Genomic DNA, 24,155 nt, shown 5'->3' with positions numbered 1-24,155 from the left:
CCCAATCAAGAATCCGTTATTTATAGACCTCACCACCCAGGACATGTCCTCTTCATCTTCCTAATAACAGCGAGGAAGGCACAGGAGCCTGAACACACACGCTCAACAATTTCCTCCCCTGGACACAACCTCACTATCCTCTTTTGCAATATTTTACGTCTTTCTCTCTTGCTCTCCTGCCACAAGACAACTGGTCTCGTGACGTGTGTCAGTGATAGTAAGCCTGATTCTACAACTGTGACTAGTTGGGTGGACACAACCTTATGGACTCACTTTCAAGGACTCTTCATCTCACCTTCTCGATATTTATTGCTTATTTATTTATTTATTAAGGTTTTTTTGTCTTTTTCTATTTGCACAGTTTGCTGTCTTTTGCACGTCTTGCTGGCTACAGTCTTTCTTTGATTCTGTTGTGTTTCTTGTGGCTACTGTGAATGCCTGCAAGAAAATGAATCTCAGGGTTGCCTACGGAGACAGAATCAGGTTTAATATCACCGGCATTTGCCGTGAAATCTGTCATCTTTGCGGCAGCAGCACAATCCGTAGATAATAATGGCAAAAAACACGAATTGCGGTAAGTAAATAGTTAAAATAAATAAGTAGTGGAAAAATAACAGGAAATTTAAAAAAGTAGTGAGGTAGTGTTCACAGGTTCAACGTCCGTTCAGAAATCGGATGGCAGAGGGGAAGAAGCTGTTCCTGAATCTCTGAGTGTGTGCCTTCAGGCTCCTGTACCTCCTCCCTGATGGTAGCAATGGGAACAGGACATGTCCTGGTGATGGGGGTTTTCAGGCACTGCTCCTTGTGTACTTTGATAATAAATTTACTTTGAACTGCTGTCAGCATGGACTAGCTGGGCTGAAGGGCCTCTGCTTGGGCTGTGCTGCTAGGACTCCACAGGACAGGAATGCCCCCTTCCTCCCACAACGTCTGCCGTGTTAAACTAATCCCTTCTGCCCCATTTCTGCATCGGTCTCATCGAAATGTACGATTTCATGAACAACAGCCACCTCCCTCCCAAGCGAGGCTGGGGACTGGTGCTTACATCAGCTGGCTGTATTTCCGTTCCTGGTAGAACTGGTTTCGTACATAATCGATGTAGACTTGAAAATTGTGCTGGGCGTGGGAATAAATGATGTCGCAGACGTCGCTGATCATTATACGCTCATCCACGCGCTCTTCTAACTCCTTCAGAAAGCTGTTTTTAAATCAAAGGAGAAACTTCTTCGTTAGTATTTTCTCACCGACAGCATAACCTTGAAACGTGCCATCAGGATGGGTCCCTCAGGCAGATTGGAATTGCTTTATCATTCTCACATTTACTGAGCTACAGTGCATTCAGCCAGAGACTCATTCCACCGAGATGTAACACTGAGCGTCATAGGAAGTCATTCCTGCCTGTGGCCATCAAACTTTACAACTCCTCCCTCGGAGTGTCAGACACCCTGAGCCAATAGGCTGGTCCTGGGCTTATTTCCACTTGGCATAATTTACCTATTATTATTTAATTATTTATGGTTTTATATTGCTATATTTCTACACTATTCTTGGTTGGTGCGACTGCAACAAAACCCAATTTCCGTCGGGATCAATAAAGTATGTCTGTCTGTCTGTCTGCAAAGCTTGTCCTGCAAACAATTCATACAGATCAGATCACTGGTAAAACAATCAGAGTATGCAGATTAAAGTGTAACACCCACGACTGCGACAGAAGAATAAATCTGGTGCGCATACGTTGACCAGGCACACACACACAGAGTCACAAACACACACACAGTGTAGTGGTTAGCACAACGTTAATACAGTGCTAGCAACCTGGTTCAATATTCATTTTCTTATTTTCTTGTGTATGCTCTCTCTTCCTCCTCTCCCTTTCTCTCTGTCACTGTACTGTTCTCTCTCCCTCTCCTGTCTAACTCACTCTCTCCCTGTCTCTAAATCATTCTCTCTCCTGTCTAACTCATTCTCTCTCCTGTCTCTGACTCATTCTCTCTCCTGTCTCTAACTCATTCTCTCTCCCTGTCTCTAACTCATTCTATCTCCTGTCTAACTCATTCTCTCTCCTGTCTCTAACTCATTCTCTCTCCTGTCTCTAACTCACTCTCTCTCCCTGTCTCTAACTCATTCTCTCTCCTGTCTCTAACTCATTCTCTCTCCTGTCTAACTCGCTCTCTCTCCCCGTCTCTAATGCATTCTCTCTCTGCCTGTCTTTCTCTCTCTCTCTCTCTCTCTCCCCCTCTCTCTGTGCTTTCTCTGTCACTGTCTTGGTCTCTCTCTCTCTCTCAGTCCCTCTCTCCCTCTGTCTGTTGCAGTCTTGTTCTCTCACTCTCTCCCCCTCTGTCTCTATTTCTCTCCCTCCCTCCCTTTCTCTCCTCCTTTTTTCTGTCACTCTTTTTCTCTCTCTGTCTCTCATTCTCCCCTCCCTTTCCCTCTGTCGTTGTTTTACTTTCACTCTGTCTGTCTTATTCATTCTCCATCTCTCTTGCTCTCTCTCTCTTCTCCCTTTCTCTCTGTCACTGTCTTGTTCTCTCCCTCTCTCACAGATGCGCAAATGGTGTGGGAATCAAATGGGCTTTGAGAAGGGCTGGAATTGCCTCCTCCTGCCCTGCACGGTACCTCTCGCTGACTTTCTTCACTCGGACAATGCAGGAGAACAGGGTTTTCTTGTCCCGCAGTATGATGTTATCGTTGAGGTCCCTGGCGTTCATGAAATGGTCAATGAGAATGTTCAGGCTGCGGAGGTAAGAAGCCTCGGACGTGAGAACCTCGAACATACTCTGCAACGAAGGGAATCACAGAAAAGTCATCAGTATCAGTCACTACAACAGTAAAGCTGCCATCCAGAAAGGTCATTCCACATCGAGCTAACAAGAAGAACAGATGACACAGAATACTGGCCAATAGAGCATAAGGTATAGGAACAGAATTAGGCCATTTGGCCCATCGAGTCTGCTCCACCATTTCATCATGGCTGATCCATTTCCCTCTCAGTTACAATCTCCCCCATCCCTTCATGCCCTGAATAATCAAGAATCTATCGATCTCTACCTTAAATGCACTCAATGACTTGGCCCCTGCAGCCACCTGTGGCAATGAATTCCACAGATTCACCACTCCCTGGCTAAAGAAATTCCTCCTCATCTCCATTCTAAAAGGACACCCTTCTAATCTAAGGACTGTGTCCTCTGGTCTTACGATTCCCCCACTATAGGAAACATCCTATAGTTGAATGAAAGGTTGAACAAGTTAGGTCTCTATTCATTGGAGCGTAGAAGGTTGAGGGGGGATTTGATCGAGGTATTTAAAATGTTGAGAGGGATAGATAGAGTTGACGTGAATAGGATGTTTCCATTGAGAGTAGGGGAGATTCAAACGAGAGGACATGATTTGAGAGTTAGGGGGCAAAAGTTTAAGGGAAACATGAGGGGGTATTTCTTTACTCAGAGGGTGATAGCTGTGTGGAATGAGCTTCCTGTAGAAGTAGTAGAGGCCAGTTCAGTTGTGTCATTTAAGGTAAAATTGGATAGGTATATGGACAGGAAAGGAGTGGAGGGTTATGGGCTGAGTGCGGGTAGGTGGGACTAGGTGAGATTAAGAGTTCGGCACGGACTAGGAGGGCCGGAATGGCCTGTTTCCGTGCTGTGATTGTTATATGGTTATATGGTTATATCCTCTCCGTATCCCCTCTAACGAGGCCTTTCAACATTCGGTAGATTTTGATGAGAACCTAGGGTTACAGTTACAGGGAAAGTTCAGACAGGCAGTAAGGTGCAAGGACCACAGTGAGGGATCAAGAGTACATCTTTATCATACAAGCAGTTCATTCAATAGTCTGATAACAGCAGGGGAGAAACTGTCCTTGAGTCATAGAACATAGAAGAGGAACAGGCCATTCAGCCCACAATGTTGTGCTGTACCAGCTAAAAGCAAATCAAAAACACCCTCACACTAATCCTTCCTACCTACACCATGTCCATATCCCTCCATCTTCCTCACATCCACGTGCCTGTCCAAACGTCTCTTCAAAGCCTCCAATGTATTGCCTCTACCACCCTACCAGGCAGCACATTCCAGGCATCCACCACTCTCTGAGTAAAAAACTTACCCCTCATGTCCCCATTGAACCTACCCCCTCTCACCTTCAGTGCTTGCCCTCAGGTATTAGACGTTTCAACCCTGGGATACAGATACTCTCCGTCTACTCTATATATGCTCCTCATAATCTTACAAACCTCTATCAGATCTTCCCTCAGCCTCTGCTGCTCCAGAGAAAACAACCCAAGTTGATCCAGCCTCTCATGATAGCAGATGCCCCCAAATCCAAGCAGCATCCTGCACCCTCTCCAAAACCTCAACATCCCTCCTACAGTGGGGCGACCAGAACTGTACGCAATACTCCCGATGTGGCCTAACTAGAGTTTTATAAAGTTGCAACATAACTCCTGACTTTTGAACTCAATGCCTCGACTAATAAAAGCAAGTACTCCATAGGCCTTCTTAACCACCTTATCAATCCGTGTAGCCGCTTTTGAGGAGTTACGAAGTTGGATCCCAAGGTCTCTCTGCTCAGAAACACTGTTAAGGATCTTGCCCTAAATAGTATACTGTCTCCTTACATTTACCCTACCAAGGTCCAACACCTCACACTTGGCCAGCTTAAACTGCAACTGCCACTTCTCTGCCCATATCCACAACTGATCTATATTGTGGTGTATTCTTTGCCAGACTTCTACACTATTCACAATTCACAAATCTTGGTATTGTCCGCAAAGTTACTAACCCACCTATCTACATCTTCATCCAGGTCATTTTCATACATTAAACAGCAGAGGTCATAGTACAGATTCCTGTGGAACTCCACTAATTACAGACCTCCAGACTGAACACCGGAAGTCCCTTCAACCACTACCCTCTGTTTTCTATGCTCAAGCCAGTTCTGAGTCCTAACAGCCAATTTGCCACGGACCCCGTGCACCTCAATCTTCTGGAGTGGCCTCCTATGAAGAACTTTGTCAAATGTCTCACTAAAATACATGTAGACAACATCTACTGCCCCACCTTATGTTTGACCCACCAAGTTGCAACTTTGGAGGGGAGACAGAATGCCCAGGGTGGAAAGGAGGGGAAATGTCCAGGGGAGGTGGGAGAGAAAATGACAAGGGTAGGGGGTGGTGGGAGGGGAGGGGAGACCAGGGCTTGTGATATGCACCAGCTGCTCATATGACCATCCACCACCTGCTCCCATTGCTTCATGTAACACCAACCTGGGGTCTAGGCAGGTGCCCAAGGGTGACCTGCATGGTAGTGGTGGGCAGAAGCACCTTACATGTCCTTTGGTAGAGACGATTTACACCCAATGTGCAGAGAGAGAGAAAAAAATTGTGTAAAAAAACAAAAGCAAGCAATTAGCTCCAGAAAGGAAGTTTTTCTGAAAGCCACGAAGCCAGACAACACCACAGCCGGCATAGGCACCATCCGCAGCCCATTCCGAAGCCAAGTAAACATCGCAGGACCACGGACGCAAAGCCAGGCATCACTGAAGTTCGGCATAGAGCCAAGTAAGCATCACGGGGTAGCGAGAACCGGCCCGTCCCTCACCTCCGGTCCCAACAACCTGACCTTCCCAATCTAAATCGACCAAACGGCAGGTCATTCCTCAGTCTCAGACTGCTCTGTGCCTTCCCCACTCTCTGGGACGCCAGGACTTTGCCCCGACTCTGCTTCAATCCCAATTCCGCTTTCCATGTCCATGTCTCGTGCCACCGCTCGCCACGGCCACCCTTTGCTCGCCTCTCCGTTGTTAGCGTTAATTCTCTTTCAATCTTTTTATTAATATTTAGAATATTATGAATGAGATACAATTCAAATAATGGTAAGGGATTACAAATATATAGACTCCCATTATACATAAAGAAATACATAAACAATGAATAGAGCATAAGTAAGTTTCCCAAAACATAAACCATATAGTATATATATGAACAAGGTAAGTTTAGATATTCCATAATATATAGTGTAAAAAAGAGAAAAAAAAATCTAAGAAAGTTAGCTAATCTACTAATCTAGTATCAAGAAAAAGAAAAAAAAAACAAAGAAGAAAAAAAATAAAAAAAACTTTTAAAAAGAGAAAAAAAAAAGGGCTGTTCATAGTATCTCACGAGTATACATAAACATCAATGACGTCAACTCCGATCCTCTCAACATACATACGATTAAAGCTGAAAAAAAAAAACCAATAAGCCCGGCACAGGGCCATTACATCATATGAAAATATTGAATAAATGGTCTCCATATCTTTTCAAATTTAATAGAAGTATCAAATACAGCACTTCTAATTTTTTCTAAATTTAGACATAACATAGTTTGAGAAAGCCAATGAAATACCGTGGGAGGATTAATTTCCTTCCAATTCAACAAAATAGATCTTCTAGCCATCAAAGTGAGAAAAGCAATCATTCGACAGGCGGAAGGAGATAAGTGAAGTAAGTCCATCATCGGTAAACCAAAAATTGCGGTAATAGGATGGGGTTGTAAATCAATGTTCAATACCGCCGAAATAATATCAAAAATATCTTTCCAATATTTTCTCAAAAGTGGACATGACCAAAACATATGAGTTAAAGAAGCGATTTCTAAATGACATCTGTCACAAATAGGGTTTATATGAGAATAAAAATGAGCTAATTTATCCTTGGACATATGGGCCCTATGTACAACCTTAAATTGTAATAATGAATGTTTGGCACATATAGATGATGTATTAACTAATTTAAGAATTCTATCCCAATTCTCAATAGGAATAATAAGATTAAGTTCTCTTTCCCAATCATTTTTGGTCTTATCAAAGGGCACTGAACGTATCTTCATAATTATATTATAAAGTTTTGATATAAGCCCTTTTTGAAAAGGGTTTAATTCAAACAAACTTTCCAAAGTATCTGAAGACAGAGAATTTGGGAACGAAGGAAGTACCGTACTTAAAAAATGCCTAACCTGTAAGTATCTAAAAAAATGAAATCTAGGCAAATTATATTTATTAGCTAGTTGCTCAAAGGACATAAAACAGTTGTCCAAAAATAAGTCGGAAAATCTTAATAATCCCTTAGTTTTCCAAGCCAAAAAAGCATGATCTATAATTGAGGGATGGAAAAAACAATTAGATACAATAGGACTATTTAACATGAATTGAGTCAACCCGAAAAATTTCCGAAATTGAAACCATATACGTAAGGTATATTTAACTATCGGGTTGTCAATTCGCTTCGGCAATTTAGAAAGAGCAAAAGGGAGAGATGTCCCTAAGATAGAACCCAGAGCATAAGCAGAAACCGATTTGGTTTCCAAACTCACCCAATGAGGGCCAAAAGGACCATCCCATTCTTTCAACCAACATATCAAATATCTAATATTAACTGCCCAATAATAAAATCTGAGATTGGGTAATGCCAACCCACCATCCTTCTTTGTCTTCTGTAAGTATATTTTACCTAACCTGGGATTTTTATTCTGCCATATATATGAAGAAATTTTTGAATCAACATTAGTAAAAAAGGATTTCGGAATAAAAATTGGTACCCGCTTGAAAAACATATAAAAATTTAGGTAAAATAACCATCTTAATAGCATTAATCCTACCTATCAGAGATAAAGATAATGGTGACCACTTAGTAAACAAACCTTTAATCTGATCAATTAAGGGTAAAAAATTAAACCGAAATAATTCTTTATGGTTTTTGGTAATTTTAATCCCTAAATAAGTAAAAGAATCGTTAGCTAATTTAAAAGGTAAAATACCATAATTTGGGACCTGTCTATTCAAAGGAAACAATTCACTCTTATTAAGATTTAACTTATACCCAGAAAATTCACTAAATTGAGCCAACAATGATAAGACTGCTGGAATAGATTTCTCAGGATTAGAGATGAATAATAATAAATCGTCTGCATATAAAGATACCTTATGAATATCTGTTCCACGATTAATACCCAAAATATCCTGTGATTCTCTGATGGCAATTGCCAAAGGTTCTAAAGCGATGTTAAATAGTAATGGACTAAGAGGACAACCTTGTCTAGTGCCCCGAAATAAACGAAAAAATGGAGATCTTTGATTATTAGTAAACACCGAGGCTACTGGAGTTTGATATATCAGTTTAATCCAAGAAATGAAGGTCGGACTAAAATTAAACTTCTCCAACACATAAAATAAGTAGGGCCATTCAACTCTATCAAATGCTTTTTCTGCATCTAATGATATAACACATTCTGAAGTATTATGTGAAGGAGTATAAACAATATTCAATAATCTCCTAACATTGAAAAAAGAATAGCGATTTTTAATAAAACCGGTTTGGTCTTCCGAAATAATTTGGGGTAATACCTTCTCCAACCTAGAAGCCAGCAACTTGGAAAAAATCTTAGAATCCACATTCAATAAAGATATTGGTCTGTAGGATGCACAATCAGTAGGGTCTTTATCTTTCTTCAGTATTAAAGAAATGGAAGCTCTATAAAAAGATTGTGGCAACTTCCCCAATCTAATTGCTTCTTCAAACACCTTGCATAGCCAAGGAGATAGAGTATCAGAAAAACATTTAAAAAATTCTACTGTATACCCATCTGGACCTGGTGCTTTCCCAGAATTCATTGAGGAAATAACCCCTTTAATTTCCGCATCCGTAAACGGAGTATCTATTACTGAAATATCATCAGATGATAGTTTTGGAAAATTCAATTTCCCGAGAAAATCACACATGGTATTATGATCCTGAGGGAATTCAGATTTATACAGGGAGGTATAAAAGTCTTGAAAAGACTTATTTATGTCATCATGGTTAACTGTCAAATCCCCATTCTGCTGTCGAACCTTAGTAATCTGGCGTTTAACTGAAACATTCTTCAGCTGACTAGCTAACAGTTTTCCTGATTTATCACTATGTATATAGAAATCAGATTTGGTTTTCATTAATTGATTTTCTATCGGAGATGTAAGTAATAAACTATGTTCCATTTGAAGTTCAACCCTTTGTTTATAAAGTTCCATGCTAGGAGTAGTCGAATATTTCTTGTCAATCTCTTTAATTTTATCAATCAGTAAAAAAGTTTCCTTCTTAATGCGTTTTCTCAGACCAGCAGAATACGAGATAATCTGTCCACGTATATACGCTTTTAAAGTGTCCCAAAGTGTTCCGCATGTGATATCCTCCGTGGAATTAGTTGAAAAGAAGAAATCAATCTGTTCCTTCATAAATTTAATAAAGTCCGGTTCTTGCAATAAGGTAGAGTCAAATCGCCATTGTCTAGCATTTAAAGCTGTATCCGTAAAATTAATAGAAAGTTTTAATGGAGCATGGTCAGAAATAGCTATAATATCATAATTACAACCAATTACCGATGGAATAAAACAAGAGTCAATAAAAAAATAATCAATTCTCGAATAGGAGTGATAAACATGTGAAAAAAAAGAAAACTCTTTGTCATTAGGATGACGAAATCTCCAAATATCAAAAACTCCATTATCAGTCAAAAAGGAGTTAATACAAGTGGCCGACTTATTGGGTAGAGTCTGAATAGGTGTAGATTTGTCCATCAAAGGAATTAAACAACAATTAAAGTCACCACCCATTATTAACTTATATTCATTTAAATTAGGTAAAGAAGTAAATAAGGACTTAAAAAAGTCAGGACAATCCACATTCGGGGCATAAACATTAACCATAGCAACCTTTTTATTACCGAGTAAACCCGTAATTAACAAAAATCTACCATTCGGATCCGAAAGGATATCGTGTTGAACAAATGTAATAGAGGAGTCAATAAAAATTGAAACTCCCTTAACTTTGGCATTCGAATTCGAATGATACTGTTGACCCCGCCAAGACCTAAAAAAGCGATATTTGTCCTCCTTCCTCACATGAGTTTCTTGTACAAAAATAATATGAGCATTAAGTCTTTGGAATACTTTGAAAATCTTCTTTCGTTTAATCGGATGGTTTAATCCATTAGTATTCCAAGACACAAAGTTAATGGTTTGAACCATGTTTCTAAAGTCATCCCTTTGGTATATAAAGGGTTAACCATGTTATAAACTCATGCATCCGGAAGAGGGACAAAAATAAAGAGCGGACCCGGAAGTGACGACATCGTAGACATATTTGTAGTTCATGAACAGCCCAAGTAAAAAAACTAAAACAAATTGATAAGAAAAAAATTAAAAAAGAAAACAGACCAACCCCCACCCCCGTATGAAAAAGAAAAAAAGCCAAAATATGGCTAGAAAAAAGAAAAAATGAAACTAACTCTACCCCCATATCAGCGGCAGACCACTCCGTGTTTAACGGATATATATAAAAAACCACCCGAACTTTAAGAATTATGATCGCAGTACTAAAAACTGCGCTTCTTAATATGCTGAGTTGTAAAGAAAAAGGGAATAAAATCATTAAAAGTTTATAAATCGGGTTATAACCCAAACAAATCAAGAAGTATTTAAACTATGATAAGCGATGCATTATAGGAAGAAGACGAAAAAAGAAACAATAACGCCATCTTAAACTAAACCAATACTTTACAAAAAACCATTATCTTGATATTAAACAAAAAATTCACTTCGAAAGGTTAAAAATATACCTTCAAGGGAACAAAAATAATAGACAAAAATATAGTATAGTAGTTAAAGTGTATAAGACAGAGCGATTAATATAACGAAAACACACTTTAACTTAAATATGAAGTATAGGATAAACCTACACCAATAACCAGAGACTAACCCTGGTTTAAAAAATCAAAAACCATCTTTCACGATCAGAATCACTCATTTACTGGAGAGTAGTAACTGTATCAGTAGGGAAGTTCTCTTCCAAATACTTTTTCGCTTCAAAGGTAGACAAAAATACTTTACGCGGAGCATTCGGGGGGGAGATCCTGAGCTTCGCCGGGTATAAGAGCGCAGGTTTTAGATTTTTCTCATAACATTCAGACATCAGAGGTTTAAAAAGCAGCCTTTTTCTCATGACTTCTGGGCTGAAATCCTGGACCAAACGAAAACAATAATCACGAAATTTAATCATCCCAGCCCTTCAAGCTTCACGAATGAGTTGTTCTTTATCGTGTACGTAATGAAATCGGACGATTACCACCGGGGGCTTATCTGAAACCGTCGGTGATCGACTCAAAATTCTATGTGCTCGGTCAAGTAGCGGAGGGTTTACTGGAAAAACCGACGGAAACGCATCTTTTAGAAATTGAGCAAAGTATTTCGAAGGATCGCCTTGTTCTATGCCGTCTGGGAGACCAAGTATGCGTAGGTTCTGTCTTCTGGACCGATTCTCCAAATCGACACTCTTGGCTTTAAGTGTCTCCACCAATTTAATAGTCGAAATTAAATCCTGTTGCAATTTTTCAATTGTCAAATCTCGTTTCCGCGCTTCCTCTTGCAGCAATGTGATAAGCGCTTGCTGCTGGTTAATTACTGAATCCGTCTTAACCATATAATCTTGAAAAACCTTTATGTCTCGTTGAAAAGCCTGACGTTGTTCCTCAAATTTTTTATCCAAAAGCTCCATAAGCAGTTCATAAGTTAACTCAGTGCGTTGCGGTTGAGCTGGCTTCTTTCCATTACCGTTCGGGTTTCGCCCCGGTTCTCGTCCTTTAGATCTAAGAGCCATTTCTGTTTGCATATCTTCAAAAATTCACGATAAAATCTTAACAATAAGCCCGAGAAAGTAGCAAAAGTCTTTTGGTGTAGGTAACAATGAGTTGAATAAGGGTGATCAAAGGTTAAAATAAGTAAAGATTATGGAGCGGATCTGAAACAGTACTCACTCCATGAGCGTCTCCCGCTGACTCCTCTTGTTAGCGTTAATTGTCATTAATAAAGTGTTATTGATAAGGTATATAGGAACTCTTTTTATTTGCCACTCGAAAGTAGTCGCTGGGCATCACCAGCGCCATCTCCTGTGGGGGGCGCGGCTTAATTGCCCATCAAAAGCCTCTTCAAAAGCCCAGGGTGCTCAAAGCCTGTGCCCCCCAGCTATGTGGAGTACTTCACCATGTCTTCAACCTGAGTCTGAGTCTCCAGAGGGTTCCTGTGCTGTGGAAGACGTCCTGCCTCGTTCCTGTACCGAAGACGCCGCGTCCCAGTGGTTCTAATGACATTGACCTCTCACATCATGAAGAACCTGGAGAGACTTGTTCTAGCGCAGCTCTGGCCTATGGTTAGGCCACACTTAGACCCCCTCCAGTTCACCTACCAGCCCCGACTAGGAGTTGAGGATGCCATCGTCTACCTGCTGAACCGTGTCTACGCCCACCTGGACAAGCCGGCAAGCACTGTGAGGGTCACGTTTTTTGACTTCTCCAGTGCATTCAACACCATCCGCCCTGCTCTGCTGGGTGAGAAGCTGACAGTGATGCAGGTGGATGCTTCCCTGGTGTCATGGATTATTGATTACCTGACTGGCAGACCACAGTACATGCGCTTGCAACACTGTGTGTCAGACAGAGTGGTCAGCAGCACTGGGGCTCCACAGGGGACTGTCCTGTTTCCCTTTCTCTTCACCATCTACACCTCGGACTTCAACTACTGCACAGAGTCTTGCCATCTTCAGAAGTTTTCTAGTTGGATGCATCAGCAAGGGAGATGAGACTGAGTACAGGGCTACGGTGGAAAACTTTGTCACATGGTGTGAGCAGAATCATCTGCAGCTTAATGTGAAAAAGACTAAGGAGCTGGTGGTGGACCTGAGGAGGGCTAAGGCACCGGTGACCCCTGTTTCCATCCAAGGGGTCAGTGTGGACATAGTGGAGGATTACAAATACCTGGGGATACGAATTGACAATAAACTGGACTGGTCAAAGAACACTGAGGCTGTCTACAAGAAGGGTCAGAGCTGTCTCTATTTCCTGAGAAGACTGAGGTCCTTTAACACCTGCCGGACGATGCTGAGGATGTTCTACAAGTCTGTGGTGGCCAGTGCTATCATGTTTGCTGTTGTGTGCTGGGGCAGCAGGCTGAGGGTAGCAGACACCAACAGAATCAACAAACTCATTCATAAGGCCAGTGATGTTGTGGAGGTGGAACTGGACTCTCTGACGGTGGTGTCTGAAAAGAGGATGCTGTCCAAGTTGCATGCCATCTTGGACAATGACTCCCATCCACTCCATAATGTACTGGTTAGGCACAAGAGTACATTCAGCCAGAGACTCATTCCACCGAGATTCAACACTGAGCGTCATAGGAAGTCATTCCTACCTGTGGCCATCAAACTTTACAACTCCTCCCTCGGAGTGTCAGACACCCTGAGCCAATAGGCTGGTCCTGGACTTATTTCCACTTGGCATAATTAACTTATTATTATTTAATTATTTATGGTTTTATATTGCTATATTTCTTCACTATTCTTGGTTGGTGCGGCTGTAACGAAACCCAGTTTCCCTCTGGATCAATAAAGTATGTCTGTCTGTCTGTCTGTTCTGTTGTGCCAGTCAGTGACTGATTGGCTTAACGTCTGTGATGCTCTTTTCCCATTAGCTGGCTTTCGTGCCAAGGCACCCATTTCCGGTACCAGGCACCCTTGGGGATGTAAAAGGCAGCACGCATGGAGGGTTCGCTCTTTCTTTCCATGGGGGCTGCTTCAGTCTGAAGCCGTCACCAGCACTGAGAGGCCACGGAGAAAAAGTGCTGCAGATGTAGATTCCAACCCCCCCCCCCGCCACGTTTGTCTAGTTAAGTATTCGATTGTAGCATGCTTAGTTCTTTGGTTTTATAAATCAAGCAGGTTTGGCAGAGTATCATTCATTTAAAGGGTAGTGGTTTTGGGCAGCCTCTTTAGCTAGACGCCTGGTTTAATATTTCACCTTTAATTTTTAAATTGATAATTAATGCACCCATTTTAAAATCTCTGTCTCCTGTTTCACTCATTCGATCCTCGAACCCGCTCTCCTATATTACCCAGAGTCATCAAGGGTTAACACTCCTCAGACAATAACCCTTTCAGTACCTGAATCATTCTTATGAACCCTCTCCTTAGATAAGGGCCCTAAACTGCTCACTAGACTCCAAGTGCAATCTGACCGGTGCCTTAGAAAGCCTCAGCATTGCACCCTTGCTTTTATATTCTAGTCCTCTTGAAATTCAATTCAAGTTTAATTGTCATTTAACCATACATTTAACCCATGAATACAGCCAAATGAGACAGCGTTACTGCGGTCAAGATGCAAAACACAGTACCAACAGTCATACACAGGACAAAGCACACATAGCACATACCAGGTAGCAAGCGTATAAAGATATCAGTGAAGTACAGCAACACGAAAATAAATGGTCCAGACCCGAGCCATGAACGCCGTAGAAACCTGCAGTCGACCACAATATAGCTTGTCTTCTGCTGAGTGAACACCAGGGGGCAGCACTGACTTCAGCCTGGACATTTCACCACACCACCTCCTTCTACCCGAGGCCATGAACCTATCAATCACCCCTGATGAGTTATTAACTTCAAACTTTCTGCATAATCACTCAAAGAGTTGAACTGCATGTTCATGTAACGAGAGCTGTATAACTCATCTCCTTCTACCGTAGGCCACAAACTTATCAATCACCCCTGCTGCGGACATTTTCTGGAGGTCCAAGATCCGCATGCTCCACTACCGCTGGACTGTGTGTAAATGTAGGAGGGGACTATGCTGAAAAATAAATGTGCAAGGCTTTCTAAAGTTGACTCCTTCTACCTTAGGCCATGAACTTAGCAATCACCCCTTGCATTTAATGTAAAAGATTGCTTATAAACAGGTAAGGGATTTATTTTTTTGAGAGAGTCTTTTCGGTTCTGGGATTTGGGCCAAGACATTTATTTTAAATTAAATTGAGAACCTAATCTTCAGCATCAAAGCAGCTGTTCACTGTCCTGTTGTAGGCAATAAACCATGTTTTCATCTCTTCACAGAGTTACCCTTCAACAGCCTGAACTTCAGAGCCTGGCTTGCTGCCAAGGCCTTCTCAGCCCAAGGCTCCTTCAATTAAATCCAGATCGTGTTGTCAAAACTTGCAGCGACTAGAATGTACTAACAGCCGAGCCTCGCAAAGCTGGGATTATCCCTGGCCAGTGAAAGTCCATTTTACCACTTCCTGAAGAATCTGAAAAGCACGTTTCAGACGATAGGTGACTACAGTCAGAGTCGTAATGTAGGAGAGAGCAGTGAGGAGGGAAAGGGACACAGTCTGTGCATTGCAACACAACATTACTGGTGCAGGAGCCTGAACACCACATGCAACATTTTAGGAAAAGCGTCTTCCTCTCTGGCATCAGATTTCTCAACAGCCCGTGAACTCAACCTCACTTGTACTGTTCATTTTTATAACTTAGGGTAATTTTCATGTCTTTTACTGTCCTGCTGCCTCAAAACAACAAATTTCACAACACTTGTCAGTGATAATAAGCCTAATTCTGAAACCCATTTATTAGAGAAGTGTGTAAAGATAATGAATTTGAATCATTCAGAGACAGAAACAGGGGCTTCTCTGCCAAACGGAACTATCACCCAGCCAGTTACACCAACCACATTTCATTCACCCTCATATTCCCACCACCCTCACTTCCTCCACTCACACACTGAGGGGTAAGGTACAGACGGCAGTCAGTGAACCCAATCCTGCCCGGTGAGAGAGAGAAAGTGAAAGAGCAATAGAGGAAAAAGAGAGAGGAGAGAGAGAGAGAGAGAAAGAAGAGAGAGGAGAGAGGTGGGAGAGAGAGAGGTGGGAGAGAGAAGAGAGAGGTGGGAGAGAGAGGAGAGAGGTGGGACAGAGAGAGAGAGAGAGAGAGAGAGGAGAGGTGGGAGAGAGAGAGGAGAGAGGGAAAGAAATAGAGGAAAGAAAGAGGGAGAGAGAAACAGAGAAGGGGAGGAGAAATAGAGAAAGACTCAGAGAGGGAGAGAGAGATAGAGAGACAGAAACCCAGAAAATGAGCAAGAGAGAGAGAAAAAGAGAAAGAGATAGAAAGAGCGAAAGAGAGAGTGAGAGAGACAGCCAAAGGTCAGGATCGAATCTGGATCCTTGGCACTGTGTGGCAGTGGCTCTACCTGCCATACCACTGCCTCAGTGCTATAGATTCTGTACAGAGAGAGGTGTGAGGAACAGTGACCTCACGGAGAAGAGGTGGCCCTCACCTCCTGCCGCCTACGCTCTTCCTTGCTGAGGGTGTTGAGGATTCCGCTCTGCTGCACCACGCTCAGGTCTTGCCACAGGGAGCTGCTGACCTTCTCGGTGGTGGTGATGAAGGGGACACTCTCGTACATGTAGTCCTCGCTGGTCTTGCTCGAGTCCCTCACCAGCGTCTGCCGCCTGATCTCCTTGTGGATCACCGTGTCTCGGTAGGTCTGATACAAAGGCTCTATGATCAAGCAAGGAGATGTGAGACCACTCAGCCCATCTTCAACAATTCTACCCCCACCCAGCCACTGAATCGCTTTCCCCTCCACGTTTACCTGGCACTATCCATTCACATCACCCTCACCTTGAATCAGAATCAGATTTATTGTCACTGATATACACTCAGTGGCCTCTTCATTGGACACATCTGCTCATTAATACTAATATTTAATCAGCCAATCATGTGGCAGCAACTCAATGCATAAAAGCATGCAGACATGGTGAAGAGGTTCAGTTGTTGTTCAGACCAAACATCAGAATGGGGAAAATTGTGAAATAAGTGACTTTGACTGTGGAATGCTTGCTGGTGCCAGATGGGGTGGTTTGAGTATCTCAGAAACTGCTGATCTCCTGGGATTTTCATGCCCAGCAGTCTCTAGAGCTTACAGAGACAGGCATGAAAAACAAAACAAAAAATCCAGCGAGCGTAAGCTCTGTGGGTGAAAATGCATTGTTAATGAGAGGGGGTGGCACTGTAGCGTAGTGGTTAGCACAATGCCTTACAGTACCAGTGACCAGGGTTCAATTCCCACTGCTGCCTGTAGGGAGTTTGTATGTTCTCCCTGTGACCGTGTGGGTTCTCCTTGGGTGTTCCTGTTCCCTCCCGCAGTCCAAAGACGTAGGTTCATTGGTCATTGTAAATTGTGATTAGGCTGGGGATAAATCGGGCAGCTGCTGGGCACTGCGGTTGAAGGACTATAAGGGTATCTCAAAAAATAAATAAAAGGGAAAGGTCAGAGGTGAATGGCCAGACTGGTTCAAGCTGACAGTAGTGTGCAGAAGAGCATCTCTGAACACACAACATGTTGAACCTTGAAGCAGACGGGCCACAGCGGCAGAAGACCATGAACAGACATTCAGTGGCCACTTTATTAGATACAGGAGGCACTAGGCATATATGACACGAAATTTACTGTTCCACAAAATATATTTATTTAGAGATACAGCACAGTGAAAGGTTCTTCCAGCCCATAAGCTCAGACCACTCAATTACTGCCACAAGACCAACTAACCTAGTAACCCTTATGTCTTTGGCTTGTGGGGGCAAACTGGAATGCCCTGGGGGAAGTTCTCCCTGCGATTGTGTGGGTTTCTTGTAGCATGCTGCAAAGTTTTAAAATTACTGTAGATTACAAAAATAAATGAATACTACAAAAAAAGGAGCAACGAGTTAGTGTACGTAGTGAGTTACTATCCGCCAACTTGTTTCCTCATGTACACTATGCCCCCTTCAGGGTTCAGCCATGGACCTGCCAATACCCACCCTGGATTCTGCTCTCCTTCATCAAAGCTTCTTCAAGAGAGGCTAACCCTGGTTACCCTAGTCACAGGGCGAGCCCTCCTAGCACCAAACAGTGCAGTCAATGTTGTGATGTCACCATAGAGCAATCCCATCGTCCCTTCTTTGTCAGACCGTCCCCTTCACCTCCCACCTCACGGTCGTATCCGTCCACACAGCCCCCTCGGCCTACTGCACCGTTGAGTAAGATCATGTCTGCTCTGATCTCAGCCTCAGCTCTACCTTCTTCTTTGGTTCCCAGAACATTTTAACTCAGATTCCCATTCCTGTTCCGACGTGTCGCTCCATGGCCTCCTCTTGTGCCAAGGTGAGGCCACCCTCAAGGTGGAGGACAGCTACACCACATATTCTGTCTGGGTAGCCTCTGACCTGATGGCATGAACATCAATTTCTTACTCCGGTAAAAAAATTTCCCTCCCCCACCCCTCTTCCTCTATTCCCCACTCTAGCCTCTTACCTCTTCTCACCTGCCTATCACCTCCTACTGGATCCCCTCCTCTTACCCTTTCTCCTCTGGTCCACTCTCCTCTCCTATCAGATTCCCTCCTCTCCAGAGCCTTATCTTTTCTACCCACCTGGCTTCACCTATCAACTCCTAGCTATCCTCCTTCCCCTCCCTCCACCCTTTTATTCTGGTTTTCCCCTTCCTTTCCAGTCCTGGTGAAGGGCCTCGGCCTGAAACGCCGACTGTTTATTCATTTTCATAGATGCTGAGTTCCTCCAGCATTTTATGTGTGTTGCCCCAGAACTCTTGATCCCATTAAAGGCCCCATCTCGCTCATGAGCATCCTCAAAGACACATTCTCCAAAACTGCTCCTCACACTCAACATCAGCAAGACCAAGGAAAGTATTCTGGGAGGGGTAAGTCAGGAGGACAGACATCGAGGGGTCAGCGGTGGGAAGAGTGAGCAGCTTCGAGCTCCTGTGCAGTGGATCTATTCTGGGCCGAACACAGCGATGCAATCATGAGGAAGCATGCGACAGCTATACCTCATTGGGATTTGAGGAGATTTGGCACGTCACCAAAGACTCTTACAAATTCCTACAGATGTACAGCGGTGAGCATTCTATCTGGCAGCTTCACTGCCTGATATGGAGGCTCCAACCTCAGGAATGCAAGAAGCTGCAGAGGGTTGTAAACTCAACCAACTCTATTACCGGCACAACCCCACCCACCATCAAGGACATCAGCAAGACACTTTGCCTCAAGAAGGCAGCATCGGTCATTAAGCACTCTTGCCAATTGGGTCATGCCCTCTTTTCATTACTACCATCAGGGAGGAGGTACAGAAGCCTCAAGACCCACAATCAACATTTTAGCAACAGCTTCTTCCCATCCTCCATCAGATTTCTGAATGGTCCTTGAACCAATAAACACTACCACTATATATTTTTTAATTTATAGTAATTTATGACTTTGCCCTGTACTGCTGCTACAAAATAACAAATTTACGTCAGTGATAATTCTGATTCTGATTCAGGACACTCGGAGAACGGAACTCCCTCCTCGAACCTTCTGGGATGGAGCTTATCTCAAGGGGTCTTCATCTGTCATCCCAGAGAGATGACTGCGCTCACTATCCAGCCAAACTCACAAAACCACCACACCACAACGACTGACAAATGCTTTTACCGCTTTCGAATCGAGATTCCCAATCTTTCACATCCCCTCTCTCAGGCTTTGAAGATCTACAAAGAAAAGGATAACAACGGTTGTTTATATATTACTACAACAAGCTGAGAGGATTCGGTTGTACCCATGGACTGGGTTGGAGCGTTCCTGTTATCAGGAGTGATTGGAATGGCTGGCTTCTTTTCCCTGAGGCTGTTGGGGTGGGAGAGGAGAGAGGGGTACAAAATTATGAGGGGGATAGAAAAGGAGAAAGATTAAGAACCATTTTTTTCTCTTAGTGAGTTTGTCAATGAGGGCATAGGTTTAAGGTGAGAGGCAAGAAATTAAGAGGGGATATGGGGGGGCAAGTTTCTCCTCATTCTCTTTAATCTAACCCCTCTTATCTTAACCCTTGGCTTCTAGTTTTAGACAAACCTACCCTAAGAAAAATACTGTGGCAATCCACTCTTTCAAACTCCTTTTTAGCTTTTGGGCTTGATACTTTTACAACAGCTGATTTTTGGCCTAATTTTTCCCTCATTAAGCATTAAGTTCATTCTACACCTCTGCCCTTTATGAAAGTTGCTGTATAAATGCCACTCTTCCATTTATTCCCTCCTTGAATGCCTTCAGTTCGCATTCTTCCCAATTCCCAAAGGTTTGGGAGCTCCAGTCCTGTCTAGTTAACACCATGGTTGGCGTTCAGGCCCTTGGCTAGGCCAAGAGGGCCCACATCTCACAGTGCAGGTTGCCATGGTGACTGGCCCACATGATAGGCCAAATGAGGTCAGAAGCTTACAAGGTGATGAAGATGCCCTTCTCTCTATATCATTCTACTTTTTAACTTTATTTGTCACATGTACATTGCAACATAGGGTAAAACACGTTGTTTGCATCAACGACCAACACAGTCCGAACAGCTGGTGCATATCACTACTGATGCCAGGCAGACAATCTCTGGAGATCAGGGTCACTCATCTTGTACAGACAATGCCTGGAAGAAGGCAATGGCAAACCACTTCTGTGGAAAAAAATGCCAAGAACAATCCTGGTCACAGATGGACTTGATCACCCCGGTCATACGACACGCCACATAATGAATGAATGAGTGACTTCAATATGTGGGCCCAAAACGCACTCAGGAAGTCTACAGCAGGTTCAGAACATCCCTGAAGCTTAGACCACCAGCTCCAGAGTCCCATCCCCTCACAGGATAGTGTATTTTCCTGGTAATGTCCACATTGTCGATCTTACCTTCTCTCAAGGATGTCCAGGTGAATCTCGTACAGGTTACTCGTCAAGTTCTCGTCCTCACCTGTCAAACACATGCACCAAGTAAGAAGTTCAGCACATGATGGCTTCCCAGCCAGCGAGGCGCATCAACGTGGACAGGAATGGTGAGGAGTGATGCCACAGCCGGGCAACCCAACCACAGTTCTTGCCCTCGACCTCCGTTCACGTGACACACCTCGAATAGCATACACTCAAGGAGAGGAGGAGTTTTGCTCCCTGCTTCAATCCCGACAGGAACAGATATGCGAATTGGCAATGCAACACCAGACCACGTAAGCTAAACATGCCATTCTTCAAAGGATAAGGATGTATGGAGTTGGGGTTAATGTACTAACATGGATAGAGGATTGGTTAACCAATAGAAGGCAGAGTGTTGGGATAAATGCCTGTTTTTCTGGTTGGCAGTCAGTGGACAGCAGATTGCCGCAGGGGTCGGTGCTGGGCCTGCAACTGTTCAAGATATACATTGAGCACTAGTCTGAATTGGACTGGTTGGGTACAGGCCAAATCAAGGCAAAGGGGTCCAGGCCGCAGTGCGTATCAAAGCGACTGAACTCAATGTTTGATCAACGACTTAAGTGCAGAGCCAAATTGAGATGGTCAGGGTATCTGGGGCCTGAGATAAGAGTTGGGCTTGGAGTTGGGCTTGGTCAGCTCGAAGCTCTGCTCTGGACTAAGGGTCTGTTGTGTTACGGGGAAAAGGCAGGTAGGCAGAGCTGAGTCCATGGCCAGATCACATACAACTTTATTCAAATGGCGGAGCAGGAACGATGGCCGACTCCTGCTCCTATTTCCAGCAAGGGAGATGAGGCTGAGTACAGGGCTACGGTGGGAAACTTTGTCACATGGTGCGAGCAGAATCATCTGCAGCTTAATGTGAAAAAGACTAAGGAGCTGGTGGTGGACCTGAGGAGGGCCAAGGCACCGGTGACCCCTGTTTCCATCCAAGGGGTCAGTGTGGACATGGTGGAGGATTACAAATACCTGGGGATACGAATGGACAATAAACTGGACTGGTCAAAGAACACTGAAGCTGTCTACAAGAAGAGTCAGAACCGTCTCTATTTCCTGAGAAGACTGAGGTCTTTTAACATCTGCCGGACGATGCTCAGGATGTTCTACGAGTCTGTGGTGGCCAGTGCTATCATGTTTGCTGTTGTGTGCTGGGGCAGCAGGCTGAGGGTAGCAGACACCAACAGAATCAACAAACTCATTCATAAGGCCAGTGATGTTGTGGGGGTGGAACTGGACTCTCTGACGGTGGTGTCTGAAAAGAGGATGCTGTCCAAGTTGCATGCCATCTTGGACAATGACTCTCATCCACTCCATAATGTACTGGTTAGGCACAGGAGTACATTCAGCCAGAGACTCATTCCACCGAGATGTAACACTGAGCGTCATAGGAAATCATTCCTACCTGTGGCCATCAAACTTTACAACTCCTCCCTCAGAGTGTCAGACACCCTGAGCCAATAGGCTGGTCCTGGACTTATTTCCACTTGGCATGATTAACTTATTATTATTTAATTATTTATGGTTTTATATTGCTATATTTCTACACTATTCTTGGTTGGTGCGGCTGTAACGAAACCCAGTTTCCCTCAGGATCAATAAAGTATGTCTGTATGGTCATGGTGGCATTACCAAGACCGGTAGACTTCAGTGATAAGGGGCTACGCTCTGACTCAGCGTGGGGCTTTGGAGTTGACACTTCAGTGATAAGGGGCTACGCTCTGACTCAGTAGCGTGGGGCTTTGGAGTTGACACTTTGCACACATCAGGCCTGAGATGATGAATTTTAGAAGGTCAAACCACAACTGGACTCGTAGGGCGGGGCAATTGGGAGTGAAATGGAACAGAGATATAACTGAATAGTTCACTGAAATCAGTTTCACAGGCAGACAAGTAGCCTCCAGTACCAGAGTTGGGACATAATGCTGCAGTTGTACAAGTTGCTCATGGGGCCCCACTTTGGGCACTGTGTGTCATTCTGTTCACCCCGTTTTGGGAAAGAAGTGGTTAAACTGGAAACTGTGCAGAGGAGGTCCACAGGGATGCTGCCAGGACTAAAGACCTGAGTTACAGGGAGAGGTGGCCAGGATGGAACGTAGGAAAATGAGGGTCAAGCTCAGAGAAATGTTGAAAATTGAGATGAGGTGATCTCCAGGGTAGGGGAATCGAAAACGAGAAGCATAGATTTACGCTGGGAGGAGAAAGATTTAAGAATAACCTGAGGGGCACACAAAAGGTGTTGAGTATATGCCAGCTGAGGTAGGTACAGAAGTATTATTTAAGAAGCGATTGGACATGTCTATTAGAGGGAGATGGGTTCAGCACAGGAAATCGGAAGTTGCTGGGTGGTCACCAAGCTCAACATGGATCAGTTGGGCCGAAGGGCCTGTATATGTGCTGTATTTCTCAATGATTCTACACAGAGCCCCGGGATCCTGATGGCCATTGTCTGCCGACAAGGATGCAGGCAGTGCTGCCCCCTGCTGCACTGGAGGTGGTGAGTACAGGCGTGAGAGAGAACTCGAGCTGGAAGGAACCATGCAGCATCTATATCAAGGCTGCAGCACCTACTCGCATATCTGAGGGGGCTGCCCCTCGACTTCCAGTTGCTCTTTACCTCTACCCTCTTCATATTTGGTCATCCGGTAAGGAGGAAGGGCAGGGAGGGAGGGAGGATGTCCAAGTTAACCTGCTCCTGAGGCTAGGGGCTGGCCGTGGAGGCTTCTATCCAGGTTGACTTCTTGACGATCTTCCAGGGACATGTATGTAACTGTGGAGAGGAAACGTGGTTTCCACTGGTATCACGGAGGAGTTCACTGGGCACCACAAGGGAAAAATGTTATCCTGGACAGGTGGGGCTGCTTTAATGTAGGTTGCTACTCTCTGTTTTCTTATTTATTGGAAGTCACTTTTTTTTTAAATACCTTTTATAAGTTATTAGATTAATGTAAGACTAAAGTTGTAGTTCAATCATTTATACTTTTACTAAAGTTATATTTTAATCATTTGCAATTAACAAATCCATGTATTTTTCACAGTACGCGGTGGCTCACCCCCACTTAGAGGCAGAAAGCGGTACAGCAGCTAAACTAACGGTTTACCACCTTCCTCATTTTTCATTGGCTAAGTGTTAACGCATTACCCACGTGATGGGATTGTTTTAATTATGTAGCCTATTAACTAACAAGCCAGTGACTGGTTTATTTTATCTAAGAAATTTCCCTCAACTCGATCATAAAGGTGATGGATTTTTCAGAGATTCCATCACTTTATCTTCACCTCCTTCGCTGTTCCTTCATTTCCGCTTTTTTTCCCCTCAGGCCCTTTACTTCATTTGCTTAGTATATGTGTTTGTTTGGGCTTTGAAATAAATGATCGTGAAAAATTAAGACCGCTCGCCATTCTTGACCCTTGGAGGAATTCTATCAGAAAATAACAAGATCCAACAGTAACTTGTCATAAACTTTGCCAACAAAGGGGGGAGGGTACTGCAGCGACAAGATGTGTGAAA

At 43.6% G+C, this 24,155-nt stretch overlaps 1 protein-coding gene across 4 annotated transcripts in view; it reads right to left on the bottom strand.

Moving 5' to 3' along the window:
• The window catches only part of LOC140729270 (rho guanine nucleotide exchange factor 15-like), a 107,517-nt gene that overhangs the window by 24,431 nt on the left and 58,931 nt on the right, over nucleotides 1–24,155 (bottom strand). For all 4 annotated transcript variants that reach the window (XR_012099300.1, XM_073048852.1, XM_073048853.1 and 1 more), the window contains 5 exons: nucleotides 20,594–20,654; nucleotides 19,361–19,416; nucleotides 16,165–16,388; nucleotides 2,617–2,777; nucleotides 1,046–1,198 (listed from right to left, as the gene is read on the bottom strand). Coding sequence is in view for 3 of the 4 variants with exons in the window: in XM_073048852.1 (XP_072904953.1) it covers nucleotides 1,046–1,198; nucleotides 2,617–2,777; nucleotides 16,165–16,388; nucleotides 19,361–19,416; nucleotides 20,594–20,654 (655 nt within the window). In the remaining variant the exon portion in view is untranslated. The remainder of the gene's footprint in view (nucleotides 1–1,045; nucleotides 1,199–2,616; nucleotides 2,778–16,164; nucleotides 16,389–19,360; nucleotides 19,417–20,593; nucleotides 20,655–24,155) is intronic.

The sequence above is a fragment of the Hemitrygon akajei genome, chromosome 6, assembly GCF_048418815.1.
Source record: "Hemitrygon akajei chromosome 6, sHemAka1.3, whole genome shotgun sequence".
NCBI lineage: Eukaryota > Metazoa > Chordata > Chondrichthyes > Myliobatiformes > Dasyatidae > Hemitrygon > Hemitrygon akajei.
This window is presented reverse-complemented; position numbering and strand designations above follow the sequence as displayed.